General features: G+C 41.9%; 2 protein-coding genes across 2 annotated transcripts; one reads left to right on the forward strand and one right to left on the reverse strand.

Annotated features, from left to right (window-relative positions):
* On the forward strand, positions 1 to 5,000 carry LOC103702304. Its single transcript, XM_008784670.4, has 5 exons — positions 1 to 335; positions 456 to 882; positions 3,219 to 3,502; positions 3,628 to 3,855; positions 4,260 to 5,000. Exons 2-5 carry the CDS (start codon positions 489 to 491, stop codon positions 4,725 to 4,727), a joined length of 1,374 nt encoding a protein of 457 aa, XP_008782892.1. The 5' UTR covers positions 1 to 335; positions 456 to 488; the 3' UTR covers positions 4,728 to 5,000.
* Positions 5,001 to 7,224: 2,224 nt separating this feature from the next.
* Positions 7,225 to 9,643, reverse strand: LOC103702426 (cytochrome P450 93A3). The gene is made up of 2 exons (XM_008784865.4): positions 8,619 to 9,643; positions 7,225 to 8,105 (listed from the first exon to the last, which is right to left on the reverse strand). Exons 1-2 carry the CDS (start codon positions 9,531 to 9,533, stop codon positions 7,482 to 7,484), a joined length of 1,539 nt encoding a protein of 512 aa, XP_008783087.3. The 5' UTR covers positions 9,534 to 9,643; the 3' UTR covers positions 7,225 to 7,481.
* Positions 9,644 to 15,396: the final 5,753 nt, after the last annotated feature.

The following is a 15,396-nucleotide window of genomic DNA, read 5'->3' on the forward strand; positions in this document are numbered from 1 at the left end:
TTTAGGAGAGCGTGAGCTGGGGGGACTCTAGATTTCGTGACTCTCGTCGCCATCTTCCCTCCGTGAACAGCAACTCTCATAGCAAGTCTATTTAGGGTTTATATGCTCTCGGGTTCTCTTCTTCTCCTTCTCCTCCTCTCCTTTTTCTCCATGAAGAAGGTTTTTTAAGGATACAAGAAAAGAATTTTTTTTGGGGGGGTCATTTGCTCTCCTTAATTCTCCTCCCTCTTTTCGATCTCACCGGAGAATTCTGGAGGAGGAAATCTAGCTTTCTTGTTCGGATTCCACTCCTCCAGGTCCGAGTCACGGTTTCTCGATCGACGAATTCTTGAGAGGTAAGGAAACAACAACGATAACAACAACAAAAAAAATGAATTTTTCGAGGAAAACAATCTTCTTGTTTGTAAAATCTTTCACCAAGAAAGCTCCTTGATGTTCTCCGGTATGGCCATTAGACGGAAGGAGGAAGCAGAGAGAGGGAAAAAGAGATGACGGCGGAAGAGGGGGCGGTGGTGGTGGCGATCGAGTGCGTGGCGGGGAGCAGGAAGGCGGAGGAGTGGGGTGGAGGCGCGGAGCCGCTGCTGCAGACGGGGGACGTGGTGGAGGAGATCAAGATCGGGAACTCCCCCGCCGTCGGATCGCCGTTCAAGGGCGGGCGGGCCGGCGTCCAGAAGCTCCTCCACGCCGCGTTCAAACGCGGCGACACGTCTATCCACGTCCGGGCCCGCCGGGGCCGCGGCAACGACGCCGCCGAGCTCCAGGCCTGCATCGTTCCCCACCCCGCCGCCGGCCGCCGCCAATACGTCCTGCGTTCTCTCCACGACCCCAACTACGCCGTCGGCTTCGTCGATCGCTCCGAAGGCGAGTGCCTCGAGATACAAGGTAAACGCCCTTCAAACGTCGTCCTCATAGAATTATTTTTATGCGAATGCCACATCTGCCGTCCGATATTGTTATCTACCAATATCCCGTCTGCCTACTTTTTATGCGAGCTTTGTGCGTACGATTTTTGGCACTTTACACATAACCTCCACATATCATTCTGATTTACTTCACTTGATGGATCTCTTCATTTGCAGTCAGCCCCTTAGCAAATCTGAATTTATGGGAAGGTGTTAAAGTTAGGGGTTTTTGTGTGGAAATATTTAAAATGGTTTCTAATTGGCCGGCTGCTCGACTGGGTCTTTGCAGCCGGCAATTAGTATTATTTAATGTGGTGGGTGGTGAATTTAATAGTTTGATGGACAATATACCACCATTGACTAGGGACTCCGCTCCACCTAGTACTCTAGTAGTGGATTAATTAGACATACTGAAAAAAGATTTCAGTATCTTCTGATCTACGTGGATGTATTCGTGCCACTTGGATTGATTCAACAAATTAAGTACTCATTTAGTTTGAGAAAAAGAAGAAAAAAAAGTATGGCCAACATAAAAACAAAAAAATATCTTTGGTTTGGTTGTAGTTTTTAAAAGAGAGAGATAGAAGAATAGCATTCTCATGGAATATAGAAAAACTACTTTTCCACAGGTTGAAAATTAGAATTTTTTTTCTAAAAATACCTTTAAGCCATCAAAATCTATAGGTAAGGTCTTTTTCTATATTAAGAGTATAATTGATATTTCATACAACTTTTCTAGAATACTAGATGCTCAACCAAACATAAACTATTGTGGAATGTGCCATTTTTCGATGATCAAGCAAACATGTTAATACTATTTTTTCAGGCATCGTATTCTCAGAAATCAACTTCTCAGAAAAATATGAACCAAACGAGTCATAAAGAAATATTTTAAGACAAAACTTGGGAGGTCCCCCAATGTTGTATTTGAGCTTCAGATGGGTGCAAAGGGAGGGATCAAAGATGAGCCGTTGGAGGAAAAATTAGACTATAAACTTTTTTTACTTCGTTATTCTTCAGCATAGGAACGGGTAATTTCCCATAATTTATTGTATTCGGTCATTTACATAGCTTATGAGAAAGTCTACCTCAAGAAAGTCTTGGTAGAGAGCTCCTATAATTCTCATCAAGAATTTTAGTGGTTGTATGCGCTCATATACATATCACTCTGCTTAGGATTTCTGCATTTTTATTTGTTAACATTTGGTATTATGGTTGTATATATGCAACTGCGCGTACGAGCATCTGCTATAAGCCATTATTTAAAGACACTTTGCTTTTTAGTTAGCTCGATTTCTATAATCATCGTAGGAAGAGTGAATGAAATTTGATCACCATAATGTACTATATATTCTGTTTTTGAGAAGTTAGTAAATAATAGCATTCCTTTTGGTGTTATTGGCATTCCCTTATGGTGTTATTCCTACTGTTGCAATCCATTGAAACTTTGCTGATTTGGATCAATCTGAAGTTTTTTCAAAACTGTAATGAAGTGTTTTCATGATGTTACAATAATTAATATAGTTGTTACAATAATCTGGATGAAGTTTATTTAGTTTACAGTTTTGTAGCTTGCTTTTTGATTGGAAATAAAAGAAAATTTTTGCACGATATCTCTTCGACAAATCCGACCAGGTCATCTAACCAATCAAATTGTTGTAATGGCAAAGGAATCCGTTGTGCTGATTCAAATTATGGTAACAAACATAATAATCATAATAATAATGATAAAAAACCTGCATGCTGGATTTTTGGTAAAATTAAATAATTAGGATGTTGCTCAAGAAAACCATGGCGAGGGGCTGTTCCTCGTAAACCAGTCATATACCACAACTTGGGATTTGTGAGCGGTGAAGAGTTAAAAGTAATCTAGTTTACCAACCATGCCCACGCGTTGCCATGAAACAATTAGCTATACGTTTAAGTCTGGATAGAAATTAGTCCTAGTCTTCTAGATGCATCGTGTACTAAAGAATGCCTATTTCTTTATCTATTGTTTAGTCAAACACGAAACAAAAATAATCTGTCTGCTACCGTACCTCCAATATCTGGAAGAAAAAAAAAACTGTACTCCATATATTAGTCAACTACAACCCTGTGGAGCTTATTCTAATTCCACCTCTAGTCCATTTAGATCATGGACGGAATCTGCTCTGGTATTTGTCACAGCTCAAAATTTTATTAAAAAAATAACTAAAAATATTATTTAATTTTTTTAATTCTATATATATATATTAAAAAAATTTAATGCATAGATAATTATATAAGACTAAACACATGTCGTCACGCTGATGCATGTTATCTCCATATGAGAAGGCTCGAGGAGCTCGAGGGTGGTGTGCGCACTGGACAAAGCGCAGCTCCAAGACGGTTATGTGTCGTATCCTTGGGAGAAGACGATGAGGGAATCAGTGCCCACGTCAAATTCGAGCTGCTTCCTGTCGCTGCTTGTACTTCCAAAGGCATCGGATCCTTCAGCCACTCGCTACAACTCTCTCGAGGACACCTTAGCCCGGGCCAATGCTTGGCTAAACACCTCCCAGGCCTCTGGAGTTCCCATTGTGTTCACGAATATACAGACCGAAGCCCTCCTCACCAAGGTAATTCAATTTAATGCCCGGGATCTCTATAGCTAGGGAAAAGATTGCTGAAGATCCTGTGGCTGTGGTGAGACCTTTTCTTATATAGTTTGTAAGTGAAAAAGATGATGTTTTTATGTTGACAGATCTCTGGAGAGACAGCCTCCTCTACTGTAAACATGGGATCGCTGGCCGACCTTTCAGACTTGGCAAACGTGAGCTTGTATGGGTTTGAGGATTACCATGGTGTGGACATTGGGGTGGTTAGGGCAGTTCGGCTCTGGTACACACCGGCCGCAGGAGAAATGGCACTGGAGGTCAAACTGCAGGAAGGCGACACCAGGCTGGGCTTTGCAATTAGTCGCACCGAAGAGGTATTCTTTCTAATTCTAATGCGTCATCCCAAACTGCGCGGTCCATGCATGTTTTCTCTCTCTCTGGGCTTTATATCCTATTCATCTCCACTGTTGCAAGGCTCAAGAATATTTTCACTATATTCTCTAAACACTGAGTGGTTTGCTCATCATGCGCTTTTGTTTGTGGTTTTCTTTTTTCACCTGTCCTTGAATAATTGAGTCGACCATGCACCATGCGACCTGAGTTTGCACATACTATTCATGATTCATTCATGAATATATTTATGGATAATTTGTTGTTACTTTTATTGTTGCTATTAACATTGTTTGATATCATGCTCATAGCTATATACGGCCATGCCATAATGGTGTGAACTTCTTATATAGATGAAGTATGCTCTTTTCAACTTTCTTTCGTACAGGGTTTTATCTACATATCATCAGTAACGGACGACGACAGCATAGGGGTGGCTGCAACTCGATCAGGGCTCAGGGAGCTGTATAAAGAAGCAGCAAGAGCATCGAAGTTGTTGGTGATCTCAAGGGTTGGGAACGAGAAGGTCCTTCCTTGGATGGTTTCCACCTCGGGAGCGATCCGATGCTTCGACACGGTCTCTCTCAGCCAAAAGCTCTCGCTGCACCGCCATGCATTGAGGCCCATCTTACTTCATGTGCTCTTGTGGGAGACGTCTCCTTCCAATCTTAGCGGAGGGGTCGAACGATCTGAGGCTACGGCACCTCCACCATCATTTGTTCCGCCACCTCCAGAAGATGAAGTGCCAGGGGACTTGGTCTTCGGGGATGGATCCGAGGCGGCGCTCGGTAGGGACACGGCAGGGGATGCGTCCTTCAGATTTCACAACTTCTCACTTCCAAATAATTGGGTATGATCTTCTTCAACCATGCCAGCTTCTGCTATGTATCTGTGGGAGTGATCTGTGAGGAGGTCCTTGCCTCCACGTTAGCACTTATCACTCTCCCTTGGTGCTTAGAATCCTAGGTGTGATTATGAATGCCGACTGGTTCCTGCTGTAGTTGAAAGCTAGAACCAGCCTGAAAGAGGTTTCTTGAGTTCTGAGAGAATAAAATTACTCTTGCATGGTTATGCCCTTGTGATATTGGAAACCGTGGAATGCCTAATCCCTGAAAAATTCGGTATGGTATCTAACGTTTTGTGTCAGGGTTGGAGCATTTTGGTTTCGTCCAAAAGAGAGTTTATGCAGGAAACCGAGCAGATGAAGTTATGAAATTGGCATAAGCCCAGGCTGCACCTCTCCTTTTTAACTCTCGGGTTGAGCCATGGGAGGCGCTTTCTAATTTTCCAACCCATATATATATATATATATATATATATATATATATATATATATATATATATATATATATATATATATATATATATATATATATATATATATATATATATATATATTTATTTATTTATTTATTTATTTTGCGGACAGTGGAAATACCATACAGTACGTGTATGGATACAAATAAAAAAAATCAAAAAGCAAAACATCTCGGAGAGCACTCGGCAACTCTGTCTCGCCCACCGCAGGCGTACTTCCGAGTGATGAGCTACAAAAAAAGCCACCTAATCAGCAGCACTATTTGCCTTTCGAAATATATGCTTGACCTGAATGGTCATTCCATTACTATCCGTTCCATGACTACCCATATATTTCCAACCTAGAATTTTCATTGGCGAAACTCTCGACGCCCGCTTGGAGGCTTGTCCCCTATTTTTCAGTGGAATGCTCTCACTTTTTTTTTCTTCTTTTTCTTCTTGAAGCATATACTTTTCCATTTTGTATATGACTCCTATAAACCACTTGAACCACAATATTTGGTTACTCATCTCCATGCATTTACTTCAAGGACTTTTGCATGATCAACCAGAAAATGTGGAAGGCCTTGCAAGTCGAGTCAAAAGAAACGAAAGTCATGATTTCTAGCTGGTGCCTGGGCCGAAAGTCATGAAAAGACGGCTGCAGTAAACAATCGTTCCATGGTAGCCGCACCTGAAAGTCGGCAACCTAGAACATTTACCTACCGGGTAATCAGAAATTAACTATGTGCATACCACCAATCACAACCACTTATTTTTGTAACGGTGCACCGGATTATATATTTTATGAGCTAGAAGCGGCCACTATGCCATCATTGTAATTAACACTGTTAAAAGATGGTCATCGACGATGCAGCTCCAGAATATTGGTTTTACTAGTCAACTATATGAAGCACGATTCACAAAGAGTAATGAACGTGCTGCTGCCCAAAATCCGATCTCATGGAGTGGCAAATGGGCATAGGTTGGCCGATTTGCTCAGACTAGAAGTATGATCTAAAAGATTAAAGGTAGCCGGATCCGATTCAGTGGGGATCTTTCCATGTTTAAATTAGACAGAGCTCTGATAGGGCAACAGAAGAAAGGAGATCTATGAGTGCGACCAACTCTAAGAGGAGCATATTTAACCATGCAGATTTATAATTGCTTCTTACATTTTGCCCAATGATAAGTGCTCCTCACGTTCTGCTCGGTATCTTGGATACATGCTGTCACGCCCGGATCAGGTAGCGGCACGGCCGTGCTACTGCAACCTACTGCCCGCAATAACACGAAGCCTTATTACTAATAATTCATAAACAAGAGGGTCATTTCATTCATAAAGTATTTCTTCAAAATAGAGCAGTACAAAGCTCTAAATTTGTACATCTAAAATGAATTTCCCCACCCAAAAATCTTCCGGCTCTCTGCTCCTAGCACTCTATATATCTGAAAGAAAAACAACAGAAGATATATGAGCTATGTGGCTCAGTAAGTGACCATGTACTATCTTACCGGATCAAGCATAAGGATTCACACGATTATCATCATTTAAAGGAGATAGCACTTGTAACAAAATAAAACATTTCATAAAGAATATATTCAAAAATCCGTTATAAAACAATATATGTTATGGCCAGGCAAGTTCATAAATATCATGGTTCGCCTGCGCGGGGCACGTGACCATCGGGCCCACATGAGGGAAAACACGGGGCTCCCCTGCTAGATGTTGGGTTTCGGAGTCCAAACGCGCGCATGCGCTGCACTTAACCCTTCACCGATTTTGTTTCTCTCCAAAACGCATCTGTAGGATTTGGAAACACCCGTCTCATATGCCCGGGCTCTGGAACAAGCCTCATGATCATGTTTCAAATATCATTTTCATGCAATATGTCATATTTTTTCCCCCAACAGTTTCATTGCAATTTAGCTTCTATTGTTGGTCTTTCTTTTCTCCCCCAGCTTTGATTTCAGTACATGAGAGTAGAATAGATGCAATTTTGTATTGAGTTATATTGTTGCTTATTTCGAGCAAGTGAATCATATTGTTTCTGGAATTGAGGTTAACCATATGTAGGTGTAGTTGGTTCCTCTTTTTTTTTTTCTTTTGGAAGGCTGCTTTCCTCCATGAGATCAAATGATCAATCCTTGTCTCTAAAGTTCTAAATTATGTGCACCCACAATTCCTTATAATGACAGAATTTGCGCAATAGCTAAAAGCCTAAGGCACGCCCAACTAATCAAAAGTAGGATTCCCACAGCAAAGGTGGTGTGGCCAAGATTACTTCAACTTTGTAAAGCGAAGAACACATTTTTAAAGGAATGGCAATGGATTCAAGCGTGGCTCTACAGTGCACACCAGTGCTTGTGCCCTTGGAAGTGTCAAGCCTGGTCCCTCTGTCATGTCCACAGTTCCACCTCCATTAACCTTCCATTTGAAGCACTGTATCAGCGCTCCAAGAGCTGGCTGGATGATCTGTAGCGCTAATGAAGTACCAGGGCAGACCCTTCTTCCACTCCCAAATGGTATCAAGTGGTAGTGTTGCCCTCGGACATCAATCATACTTTGTTCGCCTACCATAAGTCTTTCTGGCTGGAATTCAAGTGGCTCGACCCAGTGGTTGGGGTCCCTTCCAATGGCCCATACGTTGACGAAGAGCCTTGTCTTTGCTGGGATGTTGCAGCCATTGATCATGCAATCCTCAGTCGATTCTCGAACGATCAGTGGGCCTGTTGGGTGCAGCCTCAGCGTCTCCTTCACGATCGCCTGAAGGTATGGGAGGTTGGGGATGTCGGACTCCTCGACCAGCCTATTCTTGCCGACGACTGCATCAATCTCTTCTCTTGCTTTCTGCAGTATGTTAGGATGATTGATTAACTCTGCTAATGCCCATTCTATCGTAATTGCCGACGTGTCGGTGCCGGCAGCAAAGATATCCTGCCAAACCAAATTGTTTCTGAATAAGCGATACTTTTTTGTATAAATATATCTGTTATAAACCCTAGTTCATGCTTTGCAGTATATCATGATGATCATTGTAGTAACAAAACTCATTCTAGCTTATCAGAGCTTCGAACAGCTCAGGAAGATCTCAAGGAATTTTAATGTTCTCAGGTTATATACCCACCAACACATTCAATAGATTACATATGTTCATATGTTTAAAACCGTTCTGCCATGGAAATGCAACATAGTTATGATGCATTGTATGTTTTTAATGAAGTAAATTATCTATTCTACATTATGAAAAAAAAATATTTTCTCTTTTCAAGCCTTAAATTTTTTGTTGCAAAAACTTGAAAAATACCAGGAGCTCTTTGAGGAAAACGTATAGTTCTGTTGATGCAAATCAAACTTTCGCTAATAAAAGAACTTGCTGAAGCCTTTCACACAACCACGCCAGCAGAATGCAATAAGAACAAAAGAAGCAGGGGATTCTTACGGTCATACCAGAATGAAGGCCTTGATGTTCTCTCTGCTCAGCTTCATTTCCGCAGTCTCATCCTCCGATATATCAAGCAATATATCAAGCAAATCCTTCGCTCTATCACCATTTCTCATCTCCTTCCTCTCCTTCCTTGCCTCCTCCTTCTCCTTCATTATCCTCTCCATCATCGCATCAAACCGGCGACGAACGTCCTCGAGTCTCTTATCGAACCCCTGCAAGTCCAAATTCTTGCAGAAACCAATATAATCAGCTAAATTAAACTTTCCTGTGAGCTCCGCGGTCTCCTCGACCAGCTTCCTCGCCTCCTCCGCCTCTCCGTCGGTCCCCGAACACCTCCTGCTCATTGTCATCCGGGAAATGACATTGTTGGTTAGCCTAAGAAGCTCCGAACCCACGTCCACAGGTTTCCGTTTCTCGGACTTAGTGTTCACGGCTTGTAAGAGCCGCAATATCTCCTCACGCCTTATTGGTAGGAGTCGCTCCAGTGTTCGTCCCCCCAGGAGTTCCAACATGCAGAGCTTCTTCATGAACTTCCAGTAGGGGCCGTAGGGGGCGAAGGAGAAGTCAGCGGAGCCATAGGTGAGGTAGCTGACTGCCTGGGATTGAGGACGGTCAGAGAAGGCGAGATCATGAGTCTTGAGGAACTCTTTCGCGGTCTCAGCCGAGCAGGCCACGACGCATGGGACCGAGCCTAGTCGGAGGTGGATCAGGGGGCCGTAGCGAAGGGAGAGCTTGTAGAGGGCTTGGTGAGGGATGGGGGCAAGTAGGTGGAGGTGGCCGATGATAGGCAGGGCGACCGGGCTTGGTGGAAGGCGGAACCGGGTGCGGGACTTGAAGAAGAGGGCGTGGATGACGTACATGGAGAGAATCCATATGAAGGAGAGGATGGCATAAGATTTGAGGTCTTCTCCTCCCATGGTCAGTGGTTTTGCTGTGAGAGTTTGATGTAGGCACTTTTGGTGATGTGGGGGAGGAAATTGGAGAGGTTGTTCTTAAAGGCCTTCCTCGGCTTGGAGAAGGCTCTCAGACAAATAAGAAGCCATCTTATTCTTAGGACGGCTGAAATTGCAATGAAGAGATGATTTAAAAATGATGAGAACATGAACAAATACTAAAAACAAAAAGTACATTAAACTATGATTTCCAGTTGGAACTTGCGGACATTAAATAAAAATAAGGGTTTTTTGTGTGGATGAGGAACTGAATTACTTGTTTTAAAAGAGATATCTTTCCATCTATTTGTGAATCAAGACATTAAGTACTAAATCTGCGTTTAGAATGAAATTATCGTGGACAGAATCTTACTCATCGTAATTTTTAGTAGACTTGGCTTAAATTACCTTCTCAGCTACCAGATAATGATACCAGCAGTGAAACCATTTCGTTTGTAGCGACAAAGTAATCAACAATATCGATAACTTTGTTGCTCTCGGTTGTCTCGGTCACCCCTATGACACGTCGCAATTCTTGTTCGGGTTACCCTATCCGCTCTATTGCCTTGTGAAATATTTCGGCTCCGTGATACCACACTCGATCTCATTTTACTCTGTAAATGATGAGGCTGGTGCCTTGGCTGAGCCTATATGACGCCATGGAATTTAATTGCCTTCCAGCCGTTCTGATCTCGAGTTTCTTTCCTCTCCTGGCAGAATTCTTCTATTTGACATTTCTCGTTTGGATGCATTGACTGGAACATAGCTCTTTTGTCTCCTTTCTTTGGCTCTATGATCCTCTTGTTTGTGAATCAGGATTCAGGAAGTCTGTAGCGTCTGGTTGATTTCCATACATCCTGGTGTGGCTGTTCTTCGTTTTCGTTCTCTGCTTTGTTTCTAGATGGCTCAGCATCTTAGCTACTTGGCTGTACTCTTCCCTGTGTGTAATTTTTCACTGCAGTTCTATATAAATGTATATATCTCCTTTAATAAATTCTGGGTGGCTCTTGCCTCTCCTATAGTAATAATAAAAGAAAAAGAGTTGTTGGACATATTAAGGCTAACTAGTCAAGAATACACAAGAGCTCATGATGACTTAATGATCATGACTACCATGAAAACTATGTGTTCTCCGTCGCTTCTTCTTGTCTTCAACACCAACCTTAAAGAAGAAATAGATGCGCTAGTCTAAACAAAGGATGAACATGGATATAAACCTTGAGTTCCGAGACATACTTCCATGGCTTCTTCTGTCTAACAACAACAGATTGACAGCTCCTCTGCTTTTGTCCTTGCAAAGTTTGCATGTGAGAGTATGTTCAATATATTAACTAGAGTTCGATGACCAGTCGGATGTTAATCTGTAAGCTTAAGAAAGTGAAGGCAAACGAGTAACTGAAACACGAGATTAATGACCTTTTGATAGAGAAGGCCATTTTGTTCATCGAGAAAATGAAATAAGAGAGACTACAAGAGAAGGTGCCTGAGCATCAACAACAAAAACTACACCAACTGAAAAAGCAACAAAAAACAGTACAACCTAGAGCTAAGACTTACAATGCTTCATCTGCTAGACTTCCATATGAGTTTAATTTCTTGTCAAACATCATCAAAAGAAAATTCTTAAGAACGTATCGATATTTTAGCTCTCCACAGAGTAGTGCTCGATTATCTGTTCAAGAAACAAAGAAAGGGCATAAAGAACTAAGAATGGATACACACATAATGGTAGATGAAGTGACATGGCTTCAGATTTGCTCACAAACACCATTGGAGTTCGAAACTTTCTAAACCATAATTCTAATCAACGAAATGGAACCTGGTAACTACTCAAATTCCATCAGCGAAGGGTGCTGTCATTAGAGATTGATAATTACCACAAATGCTGCCATCAAACAAAAAAGATAATTACCGTTGATTCAAACCAACAAGATGAAATTAGTTTATGGGCATAGTTGGCCGCTAGTTCAAAATCTGATTCTCTGAGGCAGATGTCGGTGAAACCGTTCCTCATAATTAGAAAACCATTCAAAATTAGTCGAGTTAAAAACGATCAAATTCAGATGAATGTTTAGAAAAGCAATTGCAGTTCAAGTTTTTATGGGGTTGGTGAACTCATCATAATTCTAAAATGGTTGGCTCCATGCATTTCTATATAACTAATTGATCTGTGATTGTCCTTCATTTATTTGATGGAACCATATTATTGTCACATTTCTTGTGGATATATCATTATTACATGCATCAACTGATACTAAATTAAAATGTGAATCCAACCAAATAACTTTCTCCTGACAACTACTTCCATGTAAACATTGATCAATCTCTTCCCCCTCACTCCCCTCCCCGTCAGCATTATCCCTCATGAAGCATGAACACAGCAACAACTTTTAACCGCCCATGCAACCTCATGCAATGAATACAGCCGAGTACACGCAAATCAGCCCTGCCACCTAATTAACTCTGCCACAAAAATCCCTTGAATTCAGGCACTTCGCAGACCTCATGTATTTAAGCACCCTCACAACCTCACTGAGTACTGCATCTCAGAATGCACTCGTCCCCTTAGCTATGAAGTCTGGTGCTGCTACCAAGATCACCATGGCCAGAGTTTGGCTTGTAATGCTAGTGTTGTCCGTAGGCTTGCTGGGCATTGCAGCAGGCCAGGCGTGCACAAGAACCTTCTTAATTCTCAGCCCTGGTGCAGCTGATGCCATGCAGGCCGGCGGTCGCATCCTTCAGTCCAGCCCCACCAAGTGAAGCATGCTGCAATGCTGTCGAGACTTTGGGGCAGCCCTGCCTTTGTGCACTTGTCGACGGACCACCCATCACCGGTGTCGACCGCAACATGGCCATGCAGCTCCCGGGCAAATGCACTGTCAACTTTGCGCCATGTAAATCATCTTCCCTATCTTCCTCCCCCTGATAACAGCCATCTGATAATGCATCAGAAGGTTGTCGAATTACTTGTTTGCTAGCTAGATTTGTTATACTAATTTCATGCTTTTATTATTAACTCTCACACACTTTCCTTGTTTTCTTTAGTGGTTAGCTTATGTCGACAGATTTCTGAGGCCAAATAAACAAGCTTTTGGTGGTTTCCTTATGGTATGTGCAGGTAATTCTCGGGTCTAAGCAAAGGGGGCGGTCTGGTGTTGTTCAATGATAATGAGTTTCCTGGGGAGCAGAAAACCACCTTATTGACGTAGCATGTGATCTAGCTACTATATATTAAGAAGGAGCAATAAGTTGGAGAGAGTAGGTTATCTTAAAAACTTTGCTGTACTAAATGTTTGTGAGGAGTTTAGATCACTTAATGGAGTATGCTACTTTATATATCATCGATTCAACCCTCAAAATAATTATAAGTTCTGCGACTTTTATACTGAAAGGGACGGTTCAAGCAAATCGTGAAATGCTAATTAAAACTGGGAAATCGAGGACGACCAGGCCTGCCAGGAAGTTCTGCAAATTAAAACTGGGTACCTTCGTTTTTGCGAGTTGTCCATATAATTTGGTTGAAGAATTGGATTTAAAGGTTTAGTTGGTTAAGATTCACTGTTCGCCAGAAGTACTGGTAAAATGTGTCTGCTCTCTAACATAAATACATGGGTAGCAAAGGACACAGTAATTGCTTGGATAACATCACTTCATGCCACTAAGATAAGTGGAGTCATAATAGTAGAAGTTGTAAACTCCTAATAAAATCTTTTATTTTCATAATCTCTCTCTCTCTCTCTCTCTCTCAATGTATCTTCATGTTGTTGGAGTCAGCTTCCCAAGAGATGGCTAGTTACTAAGTAGAAAAGATGAGAATTAAATAGCTCTCTCTCTCTCTATCTTAATTTAAAACAAACAAAGAAAAGAAGGCTTTTGACCCATTAACATCCTCCCCGGTCCTCGACAAAGACCCGCCATTGAATGGAACTCCACGAGCCCTCACATCCATGGGATTAGCTTTGCATTAAAAAAATGGTAAATTTAAGATTATGTTATTTACAAAACATAAATAAGCTATACGATTCAGGTCCGTAAACGGGGGAGTGGTGCAAGGGGGAAGGTAGCTGTCGAAGCTGGTAGTTTTCCAAGTTGCAGAAGAGTACTTTGTATTAAAACAATATATTACTACAAAGATGATATATGTGCATAGTTGTTAACGTTTTCACATTAGCAGTAATTCGATCCATCTATATACACAATTATACCTGCCTAATGGTAATCCAAATCCAAGACTGATCATCTCTAGCTATACGAAGTACTCTACCGCTAGCACCAAAAGCATAGATAGCTATGAAAGCAGTATATATATCTTATCCCCTGGAACATCGGTATGACATCTTGGAGGAACTTATATTGGAGTTCCTGGTGAGAGTAGTTCATAATGGAGGCAATCAGAGGCAGGTATCTCTGACTGAACTTTGCAAACCACCCGAAGAGATCTCGCGGCCGCATGTGCCTAGGATTTACTCGATTGTCTGATTCTACGTTGTTCAGTATTCATATATAAAAGGTACCATTACATGCATTTTATATGGTACGAGTAATAGAGCACTGTATTAATTATGTATCTTGACGATGATCATAGGCCAATGCTACATCAAACCTGGGCCTTCAAGTATGACCATTATATTTGAGCTTGATTTAGACTGGAAGACTTTAAAGGATTGACCTATCAGGTCTTATAAAAGATCTACCACTTTTTTTCTTACTCAATCATAGCGGCGTATTATATGAATTTTGAAAAGATAAACTTTGGATCCGATGCACCTCGGAACTGACCACTACTGATGTAGCAAATTGACCAATTAAAGCTCGCCATGAAGTTTCTAACCAACTAGTCAAAGCCCACTATATAGCTGACTCAGAAGCATGCGGAGAGTCTTAATTTCAAATTTCAACATCTTGGCCATGACGCAAATGGTTTTCATAACCGCGTGACGAACATGCTAGATACATGGAGCAAGATGCACAAGTGAAATGCCTACACGTGATCTTCGGGATGTGTGATCAACTACCAAAAATAGCCCATCCGCATTTCCGATTTTCGATGACGGGCACCGACCCTCGCCTATATAAACCACTTCCGGAGAATTCTCTAGGTAAGTACTGTAGAGCCTGTTTACACTTTTGTGCTGCCATTTTGCCGCTTTCATAATACTTTCATTATTTCCTAAGAATCCGTCTGACTTAGATATCGGAGGATTTCTACCGAATATTTTTCAGTAAGAGGACTTCTTTATCTTCGTTGTTTCAAGTTGGATCCGACATAAAATGAGGATTCGAGTATGATCTTCTCCATCGAGCATTATCTCGGGGCCATCGGCATCATAGTTGCCACTATTTGGACTAGAGGCTACCGTATCACCATTTTGGAGACATATCACGTCCAATCTCCATGGCACTTTAATAGCTCAGTCAGTTCAGTGCTTTGGTCGGCCGATCCCGAGAATCAATAGGATCAAAAATACGGCTAGATTTTTAGATGGATTTGCTTTCAACTAAAAGGTCAGCTAATGTGCAGGAGAGCAAAGAGTCTTAAACCGGAGATCATTAAAGAAACGGGCCCCATTGTTGACCTACGACCATATATACTGGCCAGGAGTCTTTTTTGTCCTAAGAAACGGCCCCACAAGAAAATCGATGAATTAAGGAGACGGAGGCCACAAGTCTCTCTCAGAGTCCGATTATTTCGGGCTCTTTAACTCTTCCGATTTCGCCAAAGGGATTAGGCCTCGAGTCGTCGCTCTTGTTCGAATCTGGTGGGCCGGGCCATATAGGAAACAGCGGAATGCGGTCCGCCTGGCCATGTCTCGTGGAACCCACGGCAGCTCCGCATCGTACGGCACCC

Source organism: Phoenix dactylifera, chromosome 7 (assembly GCF_009389715.1).
Source record: "Phoenix dactylifera cultivar Barhee BC4 chromosome 7, palm_55x_up_171113_PBpolish2nd_filt_p, whole genome shotgun sequence".
NCBI classification, from domain to species: domain Eukaryota; kingdom Viridiplantae; phylum Streptophyta; class Magnoliopsida; order Arecales; family Arecaceae; genus Phoenix; species Phoenix dactylifera.